Source organism: Eschrichtius robustus, chromosome 19, assembly GCF_028021215.1.
Source record: "Eschrichtius robustus isolate mEscRob2 chromosome 19, mEscRob2.pri, whole genome shotgun sequence".
NCBI classification, from domain to species: domain Eukaryota; kingdom Metazoa; phylum Chordata; class Mammalia; order Artiodactyla; family Eschrichtiidae; genus Eschrichtius; species Eschrichtius robustus.
Window position 1 is genome coordinate 19315734 of NC_090842.1, and position 16760 is coordinate 19332493.

General features: G+C 48.1%; 2 protein-coding genes across 3 annotated transcripts in view; both read right to left on the bottom strand.

Moving 5' to 3' along the window:
* Window positions 1–10797, bottom strand: part of PSKH1 (protein serine kinase H1) — a 29865-nt gene extending 19068 nt beyond the window's left edge. For both annotated transcript variants that reach the window (XM_068528759.1, XM_068528760.1), the window contains exon 1: window positions 10696–10797. The gene's annotated coding sequence lies outside the window, so the exon portion shown is untranslated. The remainder of the gene's footprint in view (window positions 1–10695) is intronic.
* Window positions 10798–15262: 4465 nt separating this feature from the next.
* NRN1L (neuritin 1 like) lies at window positions 15263–16654 on the bottom strand. The gene is made up of 3 exons (XM_068527097.1): window positions 16579–16654; window positions 15666–15777; window positions 15263–15548 (listed from the first exon to the last, which is right to left on the bottom strand). The coding sequence occupies exons 1-3, from the start codon at window positions 16652–16654 to the stop codon at window positions 15263–15265; spliced, it is 474 nt and encodes a 157-aa protein (XP_068383198.1).
* Window positions 16655–16760: the final 106 nt, after the last annotated feature.

Below are 16760 nucleotides of genomic sequence, written 5' to 3' on the forward strand. Positions count from 1 at the left end.
GCTGCCCTTCTCTAAGTCTATCTGAGGGCCCCAGGGGTGAAAGAAAAGAGCTGAGAATTTCCTATTAATTAGGATATACAGAATTGGGGATAAAATGATCAACTCAGAACAAGCGTTTACTGAACATCTACTAGGGATACAGGAATGAATAAGACGTCCAGTGCAGGTATATTTTAACATACCCAATACAGGCAAAACACGGCCAATAAACTCATAGTCTAAATGAAGAGCAAAACATCAAAACAGGTAATTTCAATATAACAAAGTAAATGTTAGGCTTGAGAAACAATAGTAGATACATGAATGACACAGGGATTAGGGAAAGCTTCCTGGAGGAGGCGACCCCCATGCTGAATTTGAAGTAAGAATGAGGCAGGTGAGGAAAGGTGGGAATGTTGTTTCAGGCAGAGAGAATGACACACTCAAAGGCTCAGAGGCCCAGAGCAGCACCCCGTGCCTGGGAATGTGCAGTCTGGTGATGTGAAGACAGGACTGGGGGCTGAAGTGTTGGAAGGTCAGCAGGAACTAGGTTGTGGAGAGCAGCCCAAGTTACAGCGAGGAGCCAGGACCTTCCTGGGAGGTGAAAGGAAGCTACCGAAGGGTTTACAAGGAGAGGCGACTCTGTGTTTAGAAAGAAGTATAGGGCTGAATTGGAGGAGGGTCAAAGTGGACTGAAAGGGCCAGTGAGGAGGGTAGCAGCACAGACAGGGTGGCGGAATGGAGAGAGGTCAGCAGGAGAAATGACAGGGGCTGGAGGCTGGACACAGGGGTGAAAGGGAGGAGAGGACAGCACTCCAGTCCCTCACTCCAGCTCCTGGGCAGAAGGTCAGGAGTGCAGCAGGAGGGACAGGTTTGGGAAGCAGTAGGAAGAGTTCAGTTCTGGAAGTGCTGCAGTGGGGTGGCTGGATGTAGAATCTAATGGTTGAAAAGAGCTGGTCAACCAAGGGGGAAAAGGGGGGATAAACTGGGAGATTGGGGTTGACATATACACACTGCTATATATAAAATAGATAATAAGGACCTACTGTATAGCACAGGGAACTCTACTCAATACCCTGTAATGACCTATATGGGAACAGAATCTAAAAAAGAGTGCATATATGTATACGTATAACTGATTCACTTTGCTGTACAGCAGAAACTAACACAACATTGTAAATCAACTACACTCCAATAAAAATTAATTTAAAAACAAAAAAGAAGAAGGAAAAGAGCTGGTCAGGGTCAGAGATTCCATGGCTGCCCAGGGGCAACACCAACCCCCACCCCCAACCTGTTTCAAAGCCAGCAAAAGATCCCATGAAAGGCAGCAGAGGGAGACCCAGGGAGGTTTTGCTGGGGCACCTTGAGGGTCACAGAGAACCCACACAGAGGCCCTGAGTGAGGGTCTGAATTCAAGATGGTGATAACTGACCAATGTGGCTAATGTGGTGATAACTGACCAATGTTCCCAAGGAAAAAGCTCACCTCTGAAACGTACACAAGACCTTGATTACCAATCCATCAGACAAAAAGACCAAAGATTAAGGGCTTAGGTTTTAATCAGTATTCAGTATGACTCTCAGCAGAATGAGATTTATCTTTCCTCACATAAGAGGAAAAGATTCCTCAACCAACACAGGCTCTTCAGGATTTGCTGCAGTTTTCACCCAAATGCCCAGGAGATCCCATATAGCAGCTTAGGAAATCATGTTTAAACACAGGCATTTAGGGATTCCCTGGTGGCGCAGTGGTTAAGAATCCGCCTGCCAATGCAGGGGACACGGGTTCGAGCCCTGGTCCGGGAAGATCCCACATGCCGTGGAGCAACTAATCCCGTGTGCCACAACTACTGAGCCTGCGCTCTAGAGCCCGCGACCCACAACTACTGAGCCTGCATGCCACAACTACTGAAGCCCACGCACCTAGAGCCCGTGCTCTGAAACAAGAGAAGCCACCGCAATGAGAAGCCTGCGCACCGCAATGAAGAGTAGCCCCCGCTCGCCCCAACTAGAGAAAGCCCGCACACAGCAACGAAGAATCAACGCAGCCAAAAATAAATAAATTAATAAATTATTAAAAAAAATAAACAAAGGCATTTAGAAACAAGGTTCTTTTTCACAGAGGCCAAAGATTAGAACTGTGGACTTTGGAATTTTGCAGACTCATCTCTTCCTTCAGGGAAAATACAAGACTTAATACAGTAAAGGGCTGCAGCTCAGGAAAAAAAAAACTCTTTGGCCAGGATTCCTGAGGCAGAACACAGGCCCTGATCCCCAAGACCACACTGTGAACAACATCTACCACCACTCAGAGAGAAGACAAATTGCATGGGTGACGCAGCACAGCTACTCAGATGTCACTTCTTCCTGGGGAGGAGGCAGAACCCTAGATCCACAAAATAAGTAACGTCTCCAGGTGTACCCACCGGCTCTTTTTGTTTAGATGTGCATACCTAGTCTGGTCCTGACGAGAAAAACTAAGGTTTACAAAAGAAAAGGCCTGACTTTTCACTTTAAACAAAGTCTAAGCAAGGATCTCAAGTCAGCAGTGAGACAGCCAAGGATTATCCCTCTCTGACCTTCCTTATTCCTTTCTGGGACACAGTTTCTCTCACATTTGTTCCAGTTAGAAACTCTTCAAAGATAGGCTGATGCTGGCACTCCACCTTCCCAACTACAGATCGAGAGTGGAGGAAAGAAGGTGCCAGCTCTGATGCGGGGAACTGCTGATAACCTCCAAGGTGATCATAGCTGCTCCACACTCCAATCACATCTGTTAAATTCTCTTTTCACATCAGTTAGGTGAAAAGGCAAACAGGGACAAGGGAAGCAGCTGGCAAAATTCCTTCTGTGAAGAGGGCAAAGTGTTTTCCTGCCCTCAGCTCTCATGTATGTGCCCCCAGCAGAGTGACCAGGGTGGGGGTGAATGAGGAAAGCCTCAAGAAGTGACCTCCCAGGAAGGTCATGCTATGCCAGCTCTCACAAGTCACTATTCTGTCTCACGACACCAATCCTAACACATCTTACAGAAAGTATTGAACTCTCTGGAGTCGGCCTCCACACCTTCAACTCCGAGCCTGACCCAAAGCACTCCTCAAAGAAGGTAAGCGTATTGGACAGAGTGCAGCAGTAGGCGTGAGCATTGAGCACTACTGTCCTCGCTAACACTTTATAGAAATGACAGGCCAAAAAGGTAGAAACTTGTCCAAAGCCACTCAGATAGTGACAGCCGAGAACAAACCAAAATCTCATTCTCCATCCAGAGCTCCTTCCACCAAACCAGATAGACTCCAGAAGTGCCTGGGGCCCAGCTGAGCTCAGACTCACCAGGTCAAGGCCTCAATCCTTCCTCATACCACTCAACTGATGAATCAACGAACCTTTACTGAGGATCTTTTTTTTTTTAAATTTATTTATTTTTGGTTGTGTTGGGTCTTCGTTGCTGTGCACAGGCTTTCTCTAGTTGTGGCGAACAGGGGCTACTCTTTGTTGCGGTGCGCGGGCTTCTCATTACGGTGGCTTCTCTTGTTGCGGAGCACGGGCTCTAGGCTCACGGGCTTCAGTAGTTGCGGCATGCTGGCTCAGTAGTTGTGGCTCATGGGCTCTAGAGCTCAAGTTCAGCAGTTGTGGCGCGTGGGCTTAGTTGCTCCGCGGCATGTGGGATCTTCCTGGACCAGGGCTCAAACCCGTGTCCCCTGCATTGGCAGGTGGATTCTTAACCACTGCGCCACCAGGGAAGCCTGAGGATCTTTTCTGAAGGGCATGTCTTCCGAAACCTCCATTCCACGTACAATCTGTGTCACACTGCTCACTGCTATACTCTAGATTACTTCTGATCACTAGAGTTGTCAGCCTTTTGAGGGAAGGGGCCACTTCTCAGGTTTCTAGAACTCTCTGGCTCCCAACAAAGTGCTGAGCTCCGAGCAGGCATTCAATGTTTGTTAACACTGAGTGAAAGGTGGGCTGGTTCTCAGGTTTCTTTTTGCTGCAGGGCAACAATCCCAGAACCTCAGAAATTTTCAAGTGGCAGGAAGAGGCCAGATTGGTGGTTAAACCAGAGCCATGCTCTTTGGGCGCTCGTATAAATGTCCTCAACGACAAAGGAAGCCAGAGTTCTCAGGTCTATTTGGGTCTTACAGATTGTTATCTGAACTCCAAAGCAAGTTTGTCCATAAATTGCGAGACCCATCTGTGGGGAGACCAGGGGTCTAGGAGCAGAGGACAGGGATGGATCCTGAAACAATTTTCCTGGCCACAGAAGTCTGTGGATGCCTCCCAGGTAGGCACTCAGCCCTCTCCAATAACACCTCCTAAGACTGTTCTCCACGGCAAAGCTTCACAAACTTTTGCCTGCAAAGATCTCTATATTCTGCTCCCATGTTTTGAAAGACTGTCTATCAAAATGAAGTAGGCAGTAATCTCTCAGGAATCCCAGAAATAAGTAACTGCTAAACAGCACTTCTAACCATCACAAGGCAAGCAGGGATAGCTGGCAAAGAAGTCTGTCACTTTAGATAAAAACCCCTGACCCTCACGCCACACACAAAAATAAACTCGGGACTTCCCTGGCGGTACAGTGGTTAAGACTCTGAGTTCCCAATGCAGGGGACCCAGGTTCAATCCCTGGTCAGGGACCTAGACCCCACATGCCGCAGCTAAAGAGCCCGCATGACGCAATGAAGATCCTGAATGCGGCAACTAAGGCCCTACACAGCAAAATAAATAAATAAATATTAAAAATAAAATCAAAATGGCTTAAAGACTTAAATATGAGACAAGACACCATAAAACTCCTAGAAGAGAACATAGGCAAAACATTCTCTGACATAAATCGTACCAATGTTTTCCTAGATCAGTTTCCCAAGGCAATAGAAATAAAATCAAAAATAAGCAAATGGGACCTAATTAAACTTATAAGCTTTTGCACAGCAAAGGAAACCATAAACAAAACAAAAAGACAACCTATGGAATGGGAGAAAATATTTGCAAATGACGGGACCAGAAAGGGCTTAATTTCCAAAATATACAATCAGCACCTACAATTCAATAACAAAAAAACAAACAACCCAATCGAAAAATGGTTAGGGCTTCCCTGGTGGTGCAGTGGTTAAGAATCCGCCTGCCAATGCAGGGGACACAGGTTCGAGCCCTGGTCCGGGAAGATCCCACATGCCACGGAGCAACTAAGCCCGTGTGCCACAACTACTGAGCCTACCCTCTAGAGCCCATGAGCCACAACTACTGAAGCCCACGTGCCTAGAGCCCATACTCCACAACAAGAGAAGCCACCGCAATGAGAAGCCGGCGCACCATAACGAAGAATAGCCCCTGCTCACCACAACTAGAGAAAGCCCGCGTGCAGCAACAAAGACCCAATGCAGCCAAAAATAAATATAAAACAAATAAAATAAATAAATTTTTTAAAAAAGAAAAATGGTTAAAGACCTAAATAGACATTTCTTCTAAAAAGACATACAGATGGCCAATAGGCACTTGAGAAGATGCTCATCATCACTAATTACCAGGAAAATGCAAATCAAAACAGTGCGGTACCACCTCATACCAGTCAGAATGGTCATCATTAAAAAGTTGACAAATAATAAATGCTGGAAAGGGTGTGGAGAAAAGGGAAACCCTCTTACACTGTTGGGAGGAATGTAAATTGGTGCGGCCACTATGGAAAACAGTATGGAGGTTCCTCAAGAAACTAAAAATAGAGTTGCCATATGATCCAGCAATCCCACTCCTGGGCATATACCCAGAAAAAACTATAATTCAAAAAGATACATGCACCCCTATGTTCACAGCAGCACTATTTACAACAGGCAAGACATGGAAACAACCTAAATGTCCATCAACAGATGAATGGATAAAGATGATGTGTGTGTGTGTGTGTGTGTGTGTGTATGGAATGGAATATTACTCAGCCATTAAAAAGAATGAAAAAATGCCATTTGCAGCAACATGGATGGACCTAGAGATTATCATACTAAGCAAAGTTAAGTCAGAGAAAGACAAATACCATATGATATCACTTATATGTGGAATCTAAAATACGACACAAGTGAACATATCTATGAAACAAAAACAGACTCACAAATATAGAGAATGGACTTGTGGTTGCCAAGGGGCGGGGGGCGGAGGGAAGAATTGGGAGTCTAGGATTAGCAGATGCAAACTACTGTATATAGGATGGATAAACAACAAGATCCTACTGTATAGCACAGGGAACTATATTCAATATCCTGTGATACATCATAATGGAAAAGAATATGAAGAAGAATATATATGTGTAACTGAGTCACTTTGCCGTACAGCAGAAATTAAACACAACACTGTAAATCAACTATACTTCAGTAAAATTAAACAAAACAAAACAAAACAAAACCCTGAACAAGGACCTCTGCAACCTTAGGGGGAACCACACGATTCTGCTTTCTAAAACAGGAGAACTGGGACTTCCCTTGTGGCGCAGTGGCTAAGAATCTGCCTGCCAATGCAGGGGACATGGATTCAAGCCCTGGTCCGGGAAGATTCCACATGCTGCAGAGCAACTAAGCCCATGCGCCACAACTACTGAGCCTGCGCTCTAGAGCCCGCGTGCCGCAACTACTGAGCCTGCATGCTGTAACTACTGAAGCCCGCGCGCCTAGAGCCCGTGCTCCACAACAAGAGAAGCCACAGCAATGAGACGCCCACGCACCACAACGAACAGTAGCCCCCGCTTGCCACAACTAGAGAAAGTCCGCGTGCAGCAACGAAGACCCAATGCAGCCATAAATAAATAAATATTTAGAAAACTAAAACAGGGAAACTGACACGAGACCCAGCAATTTCATTTTCATAAATAATTCTACAAAACCACTTCTACAAGTACACAAAGATATATTTGTAAAAGAAAGCTCATGGAACCATTCGTTATAATAATGAAAAAATGGAAACAACCCAAATATTCATCAGGAAGGAAATAATTAAATAAACTAAGATACATTCACATAATGGAATGCTCTGCAGCTGTTGAAATGAATGAGGTAAATCCATATATATTGACAAAGAAAGAAAGATACCCGTCAGTTTGAGTGGTTTTGTACTGGTATCCATGTCTGTGATGTACCAAGGAGTTTAAAACAGTTTGTGAAGGGACTTCCCCAGTGGTCCAGTGGTTAAACTCTGTGCTTCCACTGCAGGGGGGCAGGGGTTCAATCCCTGGTCGGGGAAGTTCCGCATGCCGCATATTGCAGCCAAAAAAAAAGAGTATGTGAAGTATATGTCTAATGAGGAATTTCTAAAAAGGTATAGACATATACATGGGAAAAAAATATCCTGGAAAGGTAGAAGAGAAGCTGTTGACAGTGACTGCCTCTAGGGTGTGGGAATGTCAGGGGAACAGGTGGAAGGAAGGGAGACTCTTACTTCTCACATTACATACTTCTGTGCTATTGCTATATTTTAAAGTCATCACCACATATTATATTTTTAAAGTTAAAAAATACATATTGTAGAAATGTATAGACTAGTATATACATAAGAAAAAAAGCTGGGGGAATATACGCCAAATTATTATACCAAATATACACCAAATTATTTTAAAAATGATTAGTGTTTGTGTCTAAAGACACAGTTCATTATTCACTTCCGTAATGTTTTAACTTTTAACACTATTTCGTAATAAGAATTGTTATAGCTTCTTTTTGGAATATAGTAACTCAGGACTCCACCTCTTAAGGACTCTATGCACCACTGCTCTACATGGTAATAATTGGTGAGCAGAGACTCCTGCTTTAGGGCTGAGAGAAGGAGAGTTCAACAGTTTGTCGTGTCCTCCTCATTTTATCCTGACCCTCAACTCCATATGAGACATCCCACCCACTGCCCATCCCATCATCAGAAATACAGCCTCTGGCAATGTACCTGGGGTTCTCCTTCCAAAATCCTAAAGTTCAACCCATAAATATTTACTGAGCTCCTGCTGTGGGCCAGGAACTCTGCCAGGGGCTGTGACAGACAAAAAGAAGGCAGTTATAATCTCTGTTCTCAAGGAACTTACAGCCCAAATGGCTCCACACCAAGAGTCCCCTGATCCATTACTCTTATGATGCCCTGTGAGGCCACTTCAAGGCTGGCAGCCTGGAAGGGGTCCCTCTGAGATAATTTTCCTGTAGCAAACGAAAACAGCACATTTTTCTACTTTAGCATCACATGAGATGCCATGGCAACAGAGGGCTGTACCAAGAATTAGCTCAGTGATGACCTAGCCAACACAAATTGGCTTAATACTTACTGAGTAAGATTCCTGGAAGAAAAGAAAGTTCAAATAAATAAGTCTCTCTCCAGCTCGCAACAAGCGGAATTGTTTCCTTTCTTCCAGGGCTGTACTTCTTAAATTTTTCTCTGTGCACCCTGGGCCAATGGAGACAGCTGTTCTCAGCTATCTCAAAGCTTAAGGGTCAATACTTTGGCACACCTATAGCCAATACACATCACACAGTCAGGAAGCACTGGAAAGGATGAAAGTTGCCCAAGTAACATGCTCACACTTATAAAGTAAAAACAGATGGCTAAACCAAAGTCTCACTCAACAATGAACTTGTGAGTGACAGAGAACCCCAGTATCTAGTTCAGATTTCACAGACACTAGGATCTTCTGGGGTATTCCATTCCAAGTGAGGCTCAGCTCTAGCTCAGTGTAAGAGGCAAACAGGTTTCCTGAAAGCTGCACTTTCCTTAGCTCATTTATACAACTTAACAAGATTTGCAATTAGACCTGGACAACGTACTTATTCAGCAAACCCGCCCTCCAGTGAGTCAGCAATCCACATCTTTTCTAGGGGAATAGCCAACTGCAACTGCCCTGAGTAGAAGCACAGTTTTGTCAGAGCTATCTCTGATGATCAGAAATTACCTCAAGGAAATCACATAACATAAGGTAGCTTCCTAATCAAGACTCAGTCTGAAGAGCAAACAGGCTTACTAAGATGAGATCCCCTTTTGACATGGGATGAACTCTGGGAAGAACAGCCATTAGTAATAACAGTGGCTTCCATTTCCTGAGTTCCAACTGTGCTAAGCGTCTTATATGCATTCTCACTCCTCTCTGCAACCACATAAAGTAGGCATGATTATTCCTATTATGGGATGAGCAAACTAGGACTCAAAGAACCTCAAGATCTCATAAAAGTCAAGAACTGAATCAAAGTCTTTCTTATTCCAAACCCCATACTTCTAACCACCAAATCATCCTGCCTCCCCAAGAGATGGGAAATGAGACTGCAACAGCAGTTGTGTGCTACAAGGCACAGCTGGCCCTTCCCACTGGACAAAGACACAACAGTTTCCTGGAGTGATGACAAAGATTTTCAACCAAGGAGCATAGTAAAGTCACCTGGAGAGTTTTAAAAAAATACAGACTCCTACCAGATTCCAGATATTCTGCATCAAAATCTCAGAAAATGAGACTCTTGAATTTGTATTTTGAAAAACCACCCCAGGAGATTTTAGACCATCAGGTTGACCAGGCTGCACCACCTACCACATGCATACGTGTGAATGTGCAAACAGGACACTCGCATTTGCTGTGCTCATCTCAGGTCCTGGCCCCTGATATGTGCTCAGTAGTATAGCTGAATCTGTATCTATTCTTAAATCAGCAACCTATCACAGTTGACTCAGCTCCTACTTTATGCCAAGCACAGAGCCAGACACTGATATGCAGACAGAAGACACAATCCCCAGGCCAACCATCAGGTGACACAACACAATAAACTCCATCAGTAGTCACATGAATTGAAGTAGAGGAGTCAATGGTTACATGTGAAGGGAGGCTTTTCCAAGGTAATTAAATCTAAGGTGGATTTTAAAGGACAGATGTAAATTTCCAAACTGGTGGGTGGAGGTGGGGGTGGGGGGAAAGAAGAGTATTACAAATTGCGAAAACTGCGTATCTAAAGCGAAAGGGTGTTAAAACACAGAGCTAATGGCAGATGCACATACTCCCAACAACAAACTATGTAAGCAGGAGACAGAAGTGCCCAGGTGTTAACTTCGGGGTTATGCCAGATTATGAAGAGCCCTGAACGCCCTGCTATGAAGTTTGGCCTTTACCCTGCAGGTACCAAGGAGCCAGTTTTAGGCAATGAAGGACTTATTCAGATTTTCAAGTGGGAATTATCACTTCACAGTTTCAGGAGAGGGAGTGAGCGTGAGGGAGCTGGGCTTCCCCTTATAAAAGCATAGAGATAACTGGCTTACAAAGCAGGCGACCCGGCTGGACATAGGTGTGATTTTCCCCAGCCTGAACAAGGAAGAGACTAGCTGTCCCCCGACCCTGTCGTTCAGTCGTAAAAGAGGAGGTGTGGAGTAGGTGCCAGACACGAGAACGTAGTGAGGACAACCAGGTTGGTTCACCCTCACCGATGTCGACTGGTTGAACAGCAGGCAGGACAGCTGACCACGTCCACCTGGCCCTTGGGGCCTCAGAGACGGGCTACCCAGCGCAGCAGCATGTTTCAAGGCCAGTCAAGCCTCGGACACCAGGGACCCCAAGCAGCCATCGCCTGGCCTGCTACCCACTCCCCCTAGGGCCCGGCGCAGCGGGCACAGGCCGAGGGCTCCGGGCTGGGCAGGGACGGGCCCAGTGTTCCAGGAAGCGACCGTGGCTGCAGCTCGTCAGCCCCTCCCGCCCATGGGGCCGTCGGTCCTGGCCGGGCCGCCTCACCTCGCGCGGGCGGCGGGGTCTTCGGCGTCTGGGCGACTGTGTTGACCCTCTCCGGGCCGCGGACACAGCCCCGGCCACCGCCACCGCCGCCGCCGCAGCCATCCTCAGGCGTCAGCGTCGTGGCGTCATCACAGCGCGCGCTTAACGCCAAAACAAATCCGGGCCGCCCACGGGGCGGGGCAGGGGCGGACCCGAGAGGGCCGGGCTACGCGGTTGGCGGAGCTCCGAGCGTGGCTTGCCAATCAACGCCTTCGGGGCGGGGTCGGGCTCACTCCGGGAATAGGAGGTGAGTCTGTGTCGCTCCAAGTGTCTCGACCCTAGGTTTGGGGCAGGCACCGTGGGAAGTAGGGAGAAAGTTTCAAGATTCACGTTGGGGGGCAGGGCGCTTTATAGTGCGAGGTTGGGGTATTTCCATGGAGATCCAGAGGTTAAGACTCCGCGCTCCCAATGCAGGGGCCACGGGTTCGATCCCTGGTGGGGATCTAAGATCCCGCATGCCGCGGGGCGCGGCCAAAAATAAAATAATAATATAGTGCGTGGTTGGGGACGTAGTGCATTTCAGGAGATTTCTGGAAGTGCCTCTGGAACTCCGCAAAGGATCGGTATGAATTTAATTAACAAATCTATTTTTTTTAACTGAAATTAATTCAGGCACTCAGATATGTTGAATTTGACCTCCATCACAGCGGAGTTGCAAATGGTTAACTTGAGAATAGGTGAAATTAGTTTGGGGCCAACTTCAGAGGAACAGTTTAATTATTGTTGTTTTTGTTACTAAATTTAGTATATCCTGAGACTGCAAAACAAGTAGATTAAAGAAAAATTGTTACCATTAACAATTCCTCTATAGGGTCAGAATTATCTCACTTAACTTTACAATCAACCCAGATTCGGGGTGGAGATGGGGGGGAAATAAATGTCTCAAGTAATAAGGGGATTTTTTTTCCTTCTTTAATAATATTTTTATTATTTACCTTATATTTACTGTTGGGGCGCAATCCACGTGCTTAGTGGAGTCTTTCACTGGGCAACCATAAAGAGCAGGGCTGGAGAACAATCCAGTTTCTTTCTTTAAGGCAACAGCATTCTTCCCCAACTGGCTGTGACTCAATAGGGATCACCATAAGGGAAAGGTGGCATAGTTTGGCAGGATTGGAACCTGGGCAGGGAAACCCCAATGGATTTCTAGTCCATCACCTTAACCACCCGGCTACAACTACTTTTGAGTGATGATGGGATTGTAATCTCCATACATCTTCCTCATTGCAGTCTGTTCATTTCTTAAAATCTTTATTGAGCCCTTACTTCATACATGGAATTGTCTTTAACTGTATAAGCTAATGTTATACTTTAAACCTAAACATATATTAACACCAATAAAATATCACAGTCTGTTTTATGTAGTAGGGCTTCATAAAAGGTTTTATTAAAAAAGAAAACCTTAGGGACTTCTCTGGTGGTCCAGTGGTTAAGACTTCATGCTTCCACTGCAAGGGGGCATGGGTTCAATCCCTGGTCGGGGAACTAAAATCCCACAGGCCATGCAGCCAAAAATAAAATAAATAAAAATAAAAAAGAAAACTTAAAAAATTATTTCCATATGTCTAGTGTGATGCTTAAGGGAATGAACTTAGGGGCCAAGCAAACTTGGGATCATATCCCAGCTCTGACACTTCCACAGTTGTGTGAACTGAACTTAAGCAAGACATCTTCCCTTCCTTAAGCTTCATGTTTCTTATCTGTATAATGGGGATCATAATCTTGACCTCACAGTTATTGTGAGGGTTGAAAAATATATAGAATTCCAGGGTTGATGGGGCTTAGAAACCCACACAACACCTCTATTTTACAGACATTCAGCAAATTAATTCAATAAATATTTATTGAGCCCTTGCTATGGAAGGTGCTGGCCTGGGCTCTGGTGAAGAACACGGGGGCCCTGAGATGAAGAGGTATATTGATGCAGAGGGGACTGGGCTCAGGATATCCAACCCCAGATTCTCCCCTGAACAATAAGCTGTTCCATGTCTGCAGAGCTGCAAACGTGAGAAGCACCATTATCATGATGCTCTGGCCTGGGCAGCTGTGTCTAGGGCCCAGTCAACTTGGCTCTCAGCCCACCCCTTTCCTGCAGCTCTGGGATAAAACACACAAAGCTCTTAAGCCCCTGGCCAGAGAGCAGATTCTGTCCCCAACCCCACCCCCCTGCACACACTCCAGGTCACTCAATTCCAGGGAAGAGCAGGGACTTAGGGGGCAAAAACCAGGGGAAAGTAGGTCACAGCAGGAGGATGGTAATCCCTTTGATGGCTGGCTAACACAATCGAGCCCCTGCTCCTGGAAGCAGCCTGCTCCTGGCCACCCACCAAGAGTGGCTCTAGGAAGACTTTTGGGGTTTGGAGCCCCAGCACCATCCCTCCAAATAGTATGCTCAGGTTAAGAGGGCTGCCCCAAGAAGACATCCTCCATACTGAAGTCATTCTCAGTCCAAGCTTTTGCTGACTGTAACACTTCCTATGCAGGATTTAGCAATTCTGTTTTTCACTCCACACACTCCCACAAGTACACTCTTTATACCCAGCCTTAGGCTGGGTGCTAGAGACACAAAGAGGACACTTGGGGAATCCAGAGTGGGGAATTCTGACCTAGACCCAGACAGTAACAAGTCAGTGAACCAGTGTTATCCGTACAGAGACAGAAGAAAGCCCAGGAGCTGTGTGGACCTGAAGGAGGCTTCTGATTCAGCATGGAGTCAGGGTTAGGGAGGCGGTAGGTGATACTGAACAAGAAGTAGGAGTTCACCAGGAGGAAATGAGGAAGGTTATTCTGAGCACAGAGAATAGATGTACAAAGAATAAAAGGCTGGCCTTTCCTTCTGGAAGATACTGGTGGTCAAAGGGGGTGGATCTGGGTTTTTTTCCTGAACCTTCTCCTTCAGGTGATGTGAGATGGGTAAGGAATGGCTGAGAGAGAAGTGGGGATAAAAATACAGGTGAATGAAGTACAGGAGAAAAGACAGGGCAGAGAGTGAGTTAACTGAGGCATCTTAGCTAACTGGAATGGGAGGGTGTTTGAGAAGCGTTGCTGAAGTAGGGCTCCTACGTGATAAAGTAGGGTGGAGGTCTCTGGAGGCACCTGTCACCCTGGAGCCTAATCAAGGGTCCTATCAGGCCTGATTCTGTCCTAGGGCCAACAGCCTCCCAGCATGGACTTTAGTGCAAACCTGGCCTGCCAAGTTCTGGACTCCCACCCCTCCTCCCCTCCCAGCTGATTGCCTGGGCCCCTCTTGTAAAGCCCTCTCCAACTCAGCCCCACTTCTCCTCCACCACTTGTAAGTCTTGCATCCTTACCTCCTATCACCCTCTATCATGGTCCTTCTCTGACACCTCCCCTTAACCCAAGGACTGAGTAGGTAGATCACTCCTCTGTGCTACTACAGAGGGGGAGTTGAAGGAGTAGACTGAATAAACTGTCCTATATATAAACATAGCTGGCTTACATAGGGCCTTATAGACAATGAAAAGGAGTTTAATATCAGGATCAGTTTTTCAATTTAGAAAATGGAGAATAAAGTGGAGGGAGTGAGAATAGAAGCCAGTGAGGAGGCCATGGCAGTGCCCACACAAGTCGTGAGGTGGTGGCTTGGAAGAGGGTCCTGGCAGGGACAGTAGATGACTGATCAATAGAGGGTCTCACCCTGAGGCCTCCTCCTTCCCTCAGGATTCTGCCCGGTCTGATTCTTGCTCTTTTTCTCCACCATGATGAACTGGGGCTCCTCACACATCACACACTCATCTGTGCTTCCAGAAAGCCTTCTGGGATTGTTCTGACCTCACACTGCACACCTCTTCTCAAAGAACAAGCTTGTGGAGAGCATGAGGCCAGAGGAACCCTCATTGTGACCCCAATTTCTGCACCTCCAGGTCACCTCAAGTACTTGAATGTAGACTCCAATGGGGGCTCCCCACCTTCTGGAACAGGCTCCCCTCAGATGAATCAGGACCACAGAGAAGGAGAGGAAAGGGTACTTAATCTGAACTGTCTTGAAGGCTAAGGTGGTAGTTCAGCAGAGGGAGGAGGAGGTGAGATGGTCAGGAGCCTGGAAACTGGAAAGAACCTGGGGAGGGGGTGGACTGGCTGAGGGTGGGGGTGGGGACACTCTATCACCTCACATGGCCCCTAGGGACCAGGACAGGAGGGGCAGGTAGGGCTAGGAATGCCAGCCCGGGAGAACAGAGAAAGATGTGCATTCCCGCACATCTTGGGTCACCACCAGCAGTCCTGGAACCTGCTGGCAATGGAAAGCTCTGCATTGCCCCTGGGAAATGAGTGTTTGTGAAGAGAAAGACTGAGTCCCCTATGGTGGCCTTTAGCCCACCCATCTCGTCCTGGGGAGCAGCTTCTTGAGGCCTCCACCCCAGCCAGGTGGGCCGCAGTGGAAAGAAAGGAAGGAGCTTGGTACAAATATAAATACCTTTAATGAAAGCCGAGCGCTTTCTGAGGAGCCACGACGGCAGCCACCAGGGCAGGGCTGGAGGCGGGGGGCGCTGCTACCCGGCCAGACCGGCTAGGCCAGAGGACCCAGGAGGCAGGCGAGCGCCAGAGCAGCCGCCAGCAGAGGGGGCTCGGGGCCCAGAGTGGGTGCTGGCGCTGTCGCCCGCAGCGTCTCCTGGTTGGTCTCTGGGCCCGCCCCGCGCTCCTGAAGGCGCACAGGGGTGCCGCACAGAGTGTGCAAGTTATCTGGGTGTGGGGCCCGGCGAGCTTCTTGCTGTAGTGACTCCCACACGGCGGCGGCCTCCTCGGGACAGCCCAACAGGACTCGCGAGGCACAGGTGTGGAAATCATTCCAAGACCTGTCAAGGGTGTGGGGTTAGGGGAATTAGGTGGGGCAGGGGGCTTTGGAATGGGAGGGAAGAGGTTCAGACCCCAAGGGTGTGGGGTTGGGCTGCTGCCCTCACGCCTGCCCGTACCTGCAGACGCTCTCCAGCTCACCTCCGCGGCCCATGCCGTCCCCCAAGCGGATGAGACACTCGGCAAAGCCCTGGTATATGGTGTCACAGCGGCCTGGGCCCGCTGTGGTTGCTGCCAGGGGAGATACAAGGACTGGGGGTGGGGGTGGAGAATAGTTGATAGGATAAGGCGGTGCGCCCTCACCATCCCCCCCACCCCCGCTGCCAAACCCCAGGGGTTTGTTTACCAGGGAGCGTTCTGGGGATGTGACTCAGCGTGAAAGGGGTGCCCCAGGGAACTAAGGGGCGCCCCAGGGAACTAAGGGGCACATCTGGGGACCACCTGCCTCTGCCCCCTTCTAGGCAGACCTGGACAGGATAGGTGGGGTTGGGGGAAGGAGAAGCCTCGTTCCAGGGGTTGGCTCTTCTTCCGAGCTTCTGGGTCCCAGGTCAGGTGAGAATGGTCCATATGAAGGAGTATGGACATGGTGAAGGGAGGCAGGGCCCCTGGCAACGTCCAGTTTCTCTGCAGCCTAGACAATCTTTGTTTGGCCTTTCCATCCCCTCCCCAGAGACAGGTGTTTTCTGATGGGTAGGGCAGAATAGAGGGGGTTGGGATTCAGGTTCGACCCTAAGAGAGGACCTCAGAGATCCCACGGTTGGTCTGGGAGTCCTGCAAGAGGTCAAGTCTCCCCTTATCAGGATGGGGACTGTGGAATTTGTGGGTTCTTCCCTCCGAAACTAGGGTTCAGTTCCCACCCTCACTTTACATCCTGAAGCCACTGGCACACATTCCCTCCCTGGAGCCCTCTCACCTCCTCTCCACCCTGACTCTCAGCGCTCAGGAAGGCTGTGCCTCAGCTCCCACACAACCTACACCCAGCCTGGGGAGGGGGTGCGCGGACTGGGCTGGGTCCAGCACGCCGGCACTCACCAAGGGGCGGCAGCAGCAGCAGCAACAGCCCCAGTGCACAGGGCGGTTGCCAGCGGTGACAGAAGCGGCAGCACATCATCCCCCCCGGGCTGGGAGCCTAGTGCCAGAGCTAGCAGCTTGGAGTGCAGCCCTTCGGCCCAGCCCCCAGAAGGAGGAACTGTGATTGGATGGGGGGTGAGGGT